This window comes from Balaenoptera musculus, chromosome 10, assembly GCF_009873245.2.
Source record: "Balaenoptera musculus isolate JJ_BM4_2016_0621 chromosome 10, mBalMus1.pri.v3, whole genome shotgun sequence".
Taxonomy (NCBI): domain Eukaryota; kingdom Metazoa; phylum Chordata; class Mammalia; order Artiodactyla; family Balaenopteridae; genus Balaenoptera; species Balaenoptera musculus.
The window spans coordinates 39,898,679-39,909,146 of record NC_045794.1 but is presented as its reverse complement, the minus strand read 5'-3'; the positions used below and the strand labels follow the sequence as shown (position 1 = coordinate 39,909,146).

Here is a 10,468-nt window from a genome sequence, read left to right as displayed (position 1 = left end):
GCCCCTTCCAGCGTTGCCTCATCTCGCTACTCAGGCTATCCCGCCCCAAGTCTCGCCTTTCCCTTCAATCACTTCCACCACCTGGATCCTATAATCCCTGATGCCTCCCTATATGTTGTCCCAATTGGGAAAGCCTTTAATTTCGGCTGTTAACAAAACAGCGACACCTTCGCTACCACGGCCACGCCCCCTTACCCACGTTACCGGGGCGAACCGGAAGGGGTTGCGCAGCCCTTAGTTCGTAGACCCGGAAGTAGACGGGCCTCACGGAAGCCGGCTTTGGCCCTGCGGCTGCTGCAGTCGCCGCGGAGAAATTGTTGGAGCTGGCAGCCTAGGAATGGTGAGACCTCGCGGTTCGCCTCTGAGTGTTCTGAGCAGAGTTGGGGGTGAAATGGAGTTCCCCAGAGTGCCGCCGGGGACGACACCCCGCCAGGTTTGGGGCCCCGCCCCGCCCCGGGAGCGCCCCGAAAATCTGCGCATGCGTGGGCCGGACCGGGCCAGAATCTGGTCCGAGAAGTTACGCATGCGCAAAGGTGGCATGCCGAAGGTGGGGTGAGAATTGGTCTGGGAGTTGACTCCCTTTCCCCGCCACCGGCCCGTGGGGCTTAAACCAAGGCTGCGAGGGCATCGGGGTTCACTCGGTGCTTTGCTTTTGAGTTGCAGGGCTGACGTCGTCACCACTCCTATCCCGAGCCCCTGAAACAGACCTGGACTAATCCCCTACTGTGGGTGTGCCCTTGCGGGGAGAACGAGGGGCGGAGGGCCGGAGAAGGCAGGGGGCGCTGACCCTGCCTCAGTCTACCCGCGGAATCGGGCCTTTCACCCTCTCCCCAGGTGGCAAGATTCCCAGCCGTATCAAATGGTACGGCGCGAGGAGCGCACCTGGGGGCAGGGCTGGAACGCTGCGCGGAGAGACGCCCTGGTCAGAAGGGGCGGGACTCTCCGAAGCGGCGCGCTCCGCAGAGTCCCTAATACCTGAGTTCTCCGGGCTTAGGCGAGGGTCCCCCCAGGGCGGTTGATATTTGCTCAGTTCCCAAGCCGCGTTTTTTAGCTTCCACGAGGTACCACCCACTAAATCTTCAGCCAGAGCTTTAAATGAAAAAAAGTGAGATGGACTGGTTGGAGTTCAATCTCCGTTTCCTTTTCCCTGCTTTGGGCTGGGAGGGGAGCTGAATGGGCAGCTGACAAAGAAAAAGTGAGCCAAGAATCCCTTGTTTCTTGCTAGTTTATAGTCAAGGCCCTTAACCTAGGGGCTATGAGTAGAATTAGAGTGGTTTGTGAACCTCCTAAAATGTGTACATTTTTCTAGGGTCCATAGCTTTTATCACTGTCTCAGAAATGTCGGTGACCTTCGAAAGGCTACTGGTTTATCAGGGTCATATTGGCAGAATATATTGTGTCTCTTCTCCTGGTGTTTCCCCTAGCTTATGGGATCCTGGGGACCTGTTCCAGTATAAGGAGGTGAGGCTGGCCAGTTCGAAACCTGAGCCTCAGGGAGCCTCATTTCTCCTTTGCAGAATCTCTTCTCAGCCTCTAAGCTCACCTGGTCAGAATCCTTGGATGAACCTGTGGGACCCTTCCTTCTAGCCCTGTGGTTTGGAACCAGTGGCTTTGGGACTGTGAGAGGATGGACAAAGGTAGTATGAGGCCGGGCCAGCTCCCCAAACGCTCAGGCGCCAAGCATCTGCTGATTCTACCCCGTGCCTGACACGTGTGTCTTTCGGTCCTGGCTGGGCATTGCCACCTCCCCCTGGGCCAGCACCACCCACGTACCTCTCGGCAGAGGCCACAATTGACTGACTTGCTGTTGAGCTGACGCTCTTTGGCATGGCTGCATTTTGATGGCAGAGGGAGCAGTTATGCCCAGAGCCCGGTGTGTCGGCATCACCAGTCTGACCTGAGCACCATGTGCTGCACGACATGACACGTGGCACCGGGAGAACTGCCCAGCGTGGAAGGTCTGGGCCCAGATGGGATCTGGATGGCCAAGGAACTCCCACCTTAAAACTTCAAGTGTCAAGGAAGCAGGGGAGGGACCAAGAGGGCTGGTAGGGGAAGAGGGGCTGAGGAGGGGTCCCATGTGCAGAGGCTCAGGGCTGTGCTAGACATTTAGGAGGCCTGGGTTCACCACTTCTCTTTTTCTAGATTCTCAGGGGCTGCTAGATTCATCCCTGATGGCATCAGGCACTGCCAGCCGCTCAGAGGATGAGGAGTCACTGGCAGGGCAGAAGCGGGCCTCCTCACAGGCTTTGGGCACCATCCCTAAACGAAGAAGCTCCTCCAGGTACTAGGGTTTGAAGGGCCAGAGACTGAGACTGCTGCATGCTTTCGCCCCTGTTGGGAATGGCTCCCTGAGCCCCTCTGGGGCCCAACTGTTGGCAGACCCTTGTGCTTTTCCTGTCCCTGCTAAGTCCCTCCCCATGAGACTGAGAGCAAGGGAAGGAGATCTTAGGTCTTGGACAGGAAATCTTTGTGGTGCAGTATGCTGTCATCTCAGGGGTGGAGCATAGCAGTTCCATGCCCCACCCACTGAGCCAGAGCAGTTAGCATCCTGCCTGCTGGGAACCTGCTCTACTTTAGGAGCTGGGTGTGTGTGAGTGGGTACTGGGGATGGGGCACAGAGCGCTCACTGGGTAGGACTCTTCTCAGGTTCATCAAGAGAAAAAAGTTTGACGATGAGCTGGTGGAGAGCAGCCTGGCTAAGTCCTCTACCCGGGCGAAGGGGGCCAGTGGGGTGGAACCAGGGCGCTGTTCGGGGAGTGAACCCTCCTCCAGTGAGAAGAAGAAGGTGAGGATTGGGAGACGTGGGGAATGGAGAGGGGTGGGAGCCAGTGCCAGATTTTGTGTTTCCCCACAACCTTTGCCAGCTGGCAAGAGCCCTGCAGAGGAGGCTTATGAGAGGATCAAGCTGCCCCGGCCCACCTCAGATGCCTCCCTCCTGGGAGCCCATCCCTCGCTACTCCGCTTTTCTTGCTGCACCCATCACCACCCTGTCAGTGCATCCTGTATCACATTCTGTGTAGGAGGCATAGAGCGTGCATCTATTCTGGGAGCAGACAGCCTGTTCCGAGCATTGCTGGCTGTAAAAATAACCCCCAGGTGGCATTGCTCTGGCCCCAGACACTGTACCAGCAAGAGTGTTTTCCTGGTATCCTCCCCACCCACCCTCCATGCTGGGGTTGGGGGGGCGCCACCAGCATAAAGAAGACCCCATATGGTCAAGGACTGTGTAGAAGTACTTTGATGGGGGCGGGAAAGGGGAGGGAGGGGCACTAGAAAGCTGAGCCCCCTGCCTGTGGTTTGTTGTTGGGTGGGGCTGGAGCTGCCACACAGTGTGCGAAGCTCTAGGCCTGAAGCCCTAGCTGCCCTGATGAGCTCACTCTGCTCCTGCCTTCTGCCCAGGTGTCCAAGGCCCCCAGCACCCCTGTGCCGCCCAGCCCAGCCCCAGCCCCTGGACTCACCAAACGTGTGAAGAAGAGCAAACAGCCACTCCAGGTGACCAAGGATCTGGGCCGCTGGAAGCCTGCGGACGACCTCCTGCTCATCAATGCCGTGTTGCAGGTAGTGCTTCCCACCACAGGGGTTGTGTTCGCCTTCTCCCTGCAGCCTCCAGTTCCCAGCCCCTCATCTAGCCCAGCAGTGTCCTGTAGGTGGCACGAGAGGGTTCTTCCCAGCTCTAAGGCTGGAGCAAACCACTCTGGGGCCTTGCAGACCAATGACCTGACATCTGTCCACCTGGGCGTGAAGTTCAGCTGCCGCTTCACCCTGAGGGAAGTCCAGGAGCGCTGGTACGCCCTGCTCTACGATCCTGTCATCTCCAAGTGAGTGGGCTGGCCCCAGCAGCGGCGTGGTACTGGGGACACCAGAATTTGGCTCCTGAACAGAAAGAATTGTACAGGGGAGGGGCCTGGGAGGCAGGGCTCCTTGGGACCTTGTATCTTCTGAGATGATACTGAAGACCTGCCAGGCTTCAGGGGGAAGCTGCTTCCTGCTACCAACCCTGCTAATCCAGGCTGGATGTCAGGAGCAAGGACCTGGAAGCCAAGGAAGTAGTGTGAGAGAAAACACTACATGAGTGCCAGGAGCCCTGTTCTACCACCGTGTGCATTGTGGTTTGGGGCGGTCACCTCCCAGCCTTCCCACACTGACCTCCCACAGTTTCTTCCTCCAGAAGAAGGAGTTGGAACAGAAGAACACCAGGGCCTCTTCCAGCTCCAACAGTCCAAATACACCTATGCACACACACAACACACACTCTTCCTTCTCAGTCACTTCGTTTGACATCATCAGAATCTGGTCGAATGCTTAACACCCATCTTCTACTCCACAGCCCCTGTCACCACTTAAGCTATAGCCACAGCCCTGATATACCAGGAAATGGGCAGGGCACAGCTTGGGAAAGAGGAGGTGGCTAGTGGGTGGCAGCTTTGGCCAAGTAAGGAGAAAGTTCTTGGGGCACTAGCAGCAGCCGGTCTCAGGATCTCCCTCCGGACTGGCCTGTAGGCGGCTGTGCCCTTGAGCCTCTTCACGGGGTTGAACACAGGAACCTGAGTTTTTTGAGTTGCCTGTTAATGTTTTTGGCAGACGCACGAGGTCACAGGTCCTGTGCTAAGCCTTGGGCTCTTCCTGTTGAGGGCCTGGATCTTTGAGTTCTGGATCTCAAAGGCCTGCAGGCTTTGGAGAAGTAGGAACCCCAGATTGCTTGACACCCTTCCTTCAACCCTGCCCTGCCCTCTATCTCCCTCCTGCCCAGGCTGGCCTGCCAGGCCATGAGACAGCTGCACCCAGAGGCCATTGCCGCCATCCAGAGCAAGGCCCTGTTTAGCAAGGCTGAAGAGCAGCTGCTGAGCAAAGTGGGATCGGTAAGGCTGAGGGCTGGTAATGCTGAGGGGCAGGGCGGGAGCCGGCTAACCTGGAAAACTGACTGCGGGGAGGCTCCACTGCTTGGAGACGCACGTACACCTGCAAGGCCTTTGTGGACCGGGTCCTCAGGGAGAGCCAAGCCTGGCTTCCTGGGCGGCAGTAGCTATCGCTTTTTCCAGCTCCTGCTGGGGACTGGGACAGGGGGCACGGATGGTACGGCAGAGATAGGAGCAGGGAAACCCAGATGCCCAGAGTGTGCTTCTTGCCCTCCAGACCAGCCAGCCTACCTTGGAGACCTTCCAGGACCTGCTGCACAGACACCCTGATGCCTTCTACCTGGCCCGTACTGCCAAGGCTCTGCAGGCCCATTGGCAGCTCATGAAGCAGTATTACCTGTTGGAGGACCAGACAGGTAACTGGGCCAGGAGCTGGCAGAGTGAGGGTGCGTGTATGTGAGTGTGAAGGGGGCTGGACACAGCTCCCCTCAGGTGCCCTGTAACAAATCCCTCCGTGGCCCCCAGTGTCTTGTTCACCTCTCTTTGCAGCAAAAACCACTTCCTTCCAGAGGGAGAGAAAGTGGCTGGAATGGTCTTCAGGATCATGGTGAGGGTAGCCAAAATTGCCTAGAATCCTGAACAAAAAGACTAAATGGCAGAGTTGTCTCCCACTTCTTGACTTTTTTGTGTTTTTTGACATGTTTTACCATTACATAAATAATAGTACCATTCTTCACAAGTAACATTCAAACATGAGTAAAATGTGAAAGTCCCTTCACCGCTCACCCTTCCCCCTTTCCCACCCACTTTCTCTAAGGCTTTCTGCCCCTTCCGTCTTTCCACACTCCTTCTCACTGCCTCTCCTTCCACCAAGCATTTGTGCTGTGGGGCTGCCATCAGGCCATTCCCAAATCCCTGCAGGGACTTTAACCCAGGCCGCCTGTCTTTCTCCTTTCCCTAGGGCCAGAAAGCTTCCTTTCTTCCCTCACCAGCAAAACTCTCACTCTCCTAATAACAGATATTAGGAAAGCAGTCTGATTAAACTGCAGGAAGCTCTTCAATTAGATTTGGGTTTCAGGATCAGACTTCCATAGTCCAAGCACACTTTACTTTTACTTCCTAAAGATTATTGCATGTTGGCTACTATATAGTTGTTCATACTATTCTGAAAATGAAGCTTCAGTTCTGCCTGTCACCTTACTCGCTAGGTCCTGCAGCTTCTGGATAATAAAAGATTCCTACCAGAGGATTTTAGGAAATCTTGTCAGGGGAGGCCCCATCTTTCCTTCCTGAGGATCTCTGAATTTAGTGCCCAGTGGGCAGCCCACTTTATTCCAGATCTCTGCTGCTTCCTCAGGCTCAGCTATCACTGACCTCCCACAGAGAGAACAGACACTGGATAAAGTTGATTTTTACTGCTGTAGCTAGCTCCTTTGTCACTATTTTAAAAGTTACCTTGTGTATATTTGTTTTTTTGTTTGTTTGTTTTTAATAAGTATATTTTATTTTTGGCTGCATTGGGTCTTCGTTGCTGCGCACAGGGTTTCTCTAGTTGTGGCAAGCGGGGGCTACTCTCCGTTGCGGTGTGCGGGCTTCTCGTTGTGGTGGCTTCTCTTGTTGTGGAGCACGGGCTGTAGGCGCGCGGGCTTCAGTAGCTGTGGTGCGCGGGCTTCAGTAGTTGTGGCACGCAGGGTCAGTAGTTGTGGCTCACGGGCTCTAGAGCACAGGCTCAGTAGTTATGGTGCCCGGGCTTAATTGCTCCGCAGCATGTGGTATCTTCCCGGACCAGGGCTTGAACCCGTGTCCCCTGCATTGGCAGGTGGGTTCTTAACCACTGCGCCACCAGGGAAGCCCCTATTGTGTATATTTGTTAACGTAAAGGTATAATTTTTCTCTTCAAGAGTTGTCTTATGTGGATATTTGACTTCTCCTTTGCTATTTCATGCTTGGAGTCCCTAGGAACAGGGAGTATACACTGCTTGCCTATCAAGTCAGCTGAATATTAGGTTGGTAGGATTCAGGCAGCTCTGGCGAGGTGACTGCCCCAACCCCGTCTCCCCACAGTCTGAACTAAGGTGGAGGGCGGTGGTGGTGGAGCATCTGTGGCTCCTGTGCAGCCCCCCTCGCATCCCTGGCAGTGATGACACCTCAGGGGTTGTCAGACTCCTCAACCAGCAGTCTCACTAGCTAGTCAGAGCTGCTGCTGAGCAGACGCTGCAGTCCTGGGAACAACTGACACTAAGGCAGGAGTTCTCAGATTTGGGGACCCCAATCGCTTTTACATTTTGACCAGAAAAGAACTGAAAAACTTGCATGAAACAATATTTATCCTGAATACATCTGATGTATTCTGATATTACTGCATTCCCTTTCTTTCTTTTTTTTTTTGGAAAAAAGTGAATTTCATGACCTGTTAACGTGTCATGACCCACAATTTGAAAACACTGGCTTAAGGCTCCCTTCTGATACATCCTGAGTGAGACTTGACTGGCATGTGCCTCTCAGCCCCTTGCCGAATGTGGCAGAAAATGTTTGGGAGCATGTGATGTGGTAGAAGAGGCAGTTTGGATTTGGAATCAGGAAAGCAGGCCTTGATTCCTGGCTGTGTCCTGAACTAGTCACATAGTTTAACCCTTCCTCCTGTATCTGTTTCCTCATCTGTAACGTGCAGCTAATAGTAATGCCTTCCCTACGTAGTTCAAGGCTTTGTAAGTGAGAACTCTTCGCACACTGAAAAGACCATGCAAAGGTCAACTTTTTTTATTTTTTTATTTTTTTATTTTTGGCTGCATTGGGTCTTTGTTGCTGCACACAGGCTTTCTCTAGTTGCGTCGAGCGGGGACTACTCTTCATTGCAGTGCACGAGCTTCTCACTGCACTGGCTTCTCTTGTTGCAGAGCATGGGCTCTAGGCGCGTGGGCTTCAGTAGTTGTAGCACATGGGCTTCAGTAGTTGTGGAGCGCGGGCTCTAGAGTGCAGGCTCAGTAGTTGTGGCACACGGGCTTAGTTGCTCTGCGGCATGTGGGATCTTCCCGGACCAGGATTCGAACCCGTGTCCCCTGCGTTGGCCGGCGGATTCTTAACTACTGCGCCACCAGGGAAGCCCCAAAGGTCAATTTTAATTCCCTTCCCTTTCTAGAACCACCTCTGCCCCCCAGCTAACCCCAGGAATGCTTTGTGCCAAAGTAGCATGCAGTCTGATCTGCATGCATGCTGTTACCTGTATCAGGTTAACTTTTGTTGATTTCAGTACGAGACCGTCCCCATGGGCTGTCTTTACAGTTTGTCCTCTTAGTTCATTTGTCTGCTCAGCAGCTTGTGGTTGAGTAGGAGCATTGGCGCTGACCCTCCCTCTCTCCTTCGTTCAGTGCAGCCGCTGCCCAAGGGGGACCAAGTGCTGAATTTCTCCGACGCAGAGGACTTGATTGATGACAGTAAGCTCAAGTGAGTGGCTGGGGCCACAGGCAGGGCACAGAGAGCTGAGTGTCTCCCCAGGACAGAGCTCCCTGTGCTGCCCGGCCCTGCCTCTCCTGCTGCAGGGAACGGAGCCCAGCCCAGACTCGGCCTGGAGCTCCAGTTGTAGCTGTTGGTCTCCCTGCTAAGCGCCCTCTCCGTCCCTTCCGCCCCGTTGTACCTTACCCCCACCCTAGAGAGGGAAGCTAGGCTAAGGCCAGAGGAACAGCCCACGGGGCCACTGGGCTGAGGGACTGAGGGATCCTACTGAGCCCAGTAGCACCTAATGGTGATGGCAGGTGAGCTCAAATTGGAGCCTGATTCATCCTTCTCTTCTCTCCCCCCAGGGACATGCGAGATGAAGTCCTAGAACATGGTGAGTGTGCCTTGGTGGGGACAGTGAGGGGGTGGGAGCTCCTGCTGGAACAGAGAGAAACAGTACAAGGTGCTGGTGACCTCAGAGAGTCTTCCTTACCACCCCACTCCACCCCACTCCACCCCAGAGCTGACAGTGGCTGACCGGCGCCAGAAACGAGAGATTCGGCAGCTGGAACAGGAACTGCATAAGTGGCAGGTGCTAGTAGATAGCATCACAGGTGAGGAGGCCAGGGGACCAGCAGGGTCGTGCTCCAAATCCCTTCGCCCCTCCCTGAGCCCCTGTAGTTGCTTGGCTGGGTTCACCCTCATTTCCCAGACCTCTAGCTCCTTTCCCTCAGTGGATCTTGCCCTGGCTCCCTGCCTTCCATGCTGTGGCTCTAAAGAGTGGGCTCTTCTCTGACATGAGCTGCTCTCCCCCAGGCATGAGCTCTCCGGACTTTGACAACCAGACCCTGGCAGTGCTGCGGGGCCGCATGGTGCGGTACCTGATGCGCTCGAGAGAGGTGAGGCCAGTCCAGCCCTCCCTGTCCTCATCCCCGTCCCCACCCCTACCTCCCCCTTCCTAGGTTCCCCATCTCCATCGATCTTCCCCTCACTGCCCTTTCTATGTCTGGTCCCTGATTTCTCATCTTTCCTGGGCCTGTGTGGACTCCTCCCCATTCCTCAGGTTCCAGCCCTCACCTGCCCCATTTCCCCAGATCACCCTAGGCAGAGCAACCAAGGATAACCAGATTGACGTGGACCTGTCTCTGGAGGGTCCGGCCTGGAAGATCTCCCGGAAGCAAGGTACCAGCGGGAAGCAGTGTGAGGATGTCGCTCCCAGCCTCTCGCTGCCCTCCAGCCCTGGGGATTGGTCTCCGTGGGAACCTCAGGGACTGGGTGGGGCTGAGGAGTTCGCATTTTAAGATCTCTAACTTGGGAGTCCTGGGTGCCTTCTAGCGGCCCCAGGAAGCAGAGGGTACATGGGGGTTTCAGGCCCTCTTCTGGCCTTCCCCCCATCCTATCATACCCCCGTTCCTCTCTATTCGCATAGGTGTCATCAAGCTGAAGAACAACGGTGATTTCTTCATTGCCAATGAGGGCCGGCGGCCCATCTACATCGATGGACGACCTGTGCTGTGTGGCTCCAAATGGCGCCTTAGCAACAACTCCGTAGTGGAGGTGAGCTGGGGGGAGGTGGAAAGGCCAGGATGAGCCCCATGGTGTGGTGAGGCAGCGTGTGGGCCTGGCCCCGGCCCCTAGTCTCACCTCTGTCCTTAGCCACCCTTCTCTCCCGCCCACAGATTGCCAGCCTGCGATTCGTCTTCCTCATCAACCAGGACCTCATTGCCCTTATTCGGGCCGAGGCTGCCAAGATCACGCCACAGTGAGAAGTGGTAGCAGGACCCATGGGCTCTCTCTGGCCTCAGTTTCCCCTGCCCTCCCAGACCCCTGGAGCTGGCAACTCAGGCTCCTGGAAAAACCAGAGGGGGCTGTGGGAGACTCAGCTCCTGGCCCCTTGATCTGAGCCTCTGCGGGCGGGCGGGGCTGGCCCTGGGAAAGGGACCCTCAGGCTGGGACCCTCAGGCTGCCTTAGTGCCAGAGCCCCTCCCTTTCTCTCTCTGCAGAGGCCCCCTACCCTTTCCCCCAGATTCCCACCTTTGCTCCATGTCTCCAGCTGATTAGCTTCAGACTTTTCCTGTATTATTTTTCTTTTGTAAATACAAAGCACTGAGTTCCAAAGTAGTTTCTTTTATTATTTTTTTTTAATATAAAAAATGTGGGGACAGGTGAGGCAG

At 55.3% G+C, this 10,468-nt stretch overlaps 1 protein-coding gene across 5 annotated transcripts; it reads left to right on the top strand.

The window, feature by feature from the left end:
* Positions 1-223: 223 nt before the first annotated feature.
* MCRS1 (microspherule protein 1) lies at positions 224-10,415 on the top strand. 5 transcript variants are annotated; one of them, XM_036867107.1, is made up of 15 exons: positions 224-340; positions 1,518-1,637; positions 2,146-2,284; positions 2,650-2,788; positions 3,403-3,495; positions 3,607-3,821; positions 4,754-4,862; positions 5,137-5,275; positions 8,228-8,303; positions 8,660-8,688; positions 8,816-8,908; positions 9,111-9,193; positions 9,389-9,476; positions 9,724-9,851; positions 9,974-10,415. In XM_036867107.1, the coding sequence occupies exons 2-15, from the start codon at positions 1,628-1,630 to the stop codon at positions 10,058-10,060; spliced, it is 1,428 nt and encodes a 475-aa protein (XP_036723002.1). In that variant the 5' UTR covers positions 224-340; positions 1,518-1,627; the 3' UTR covers positions 10,061-10,415. The 5 variants fall into 5 exon arrangements, with proteins under 5 accessions (XP_036723002.1, XP_036723003.1, XP_036723001.1 ...); XM_036867108.1 differs by having other exon boundaries at positions 3,403-3,561; positions 3,712-3,821; XM_036867106.1 differs by having other exon boundaries at positions 3,403-3,821.
* The last annotated feature ends 53 nt before the right edge of the window (positions 10,416-10,468 follow it).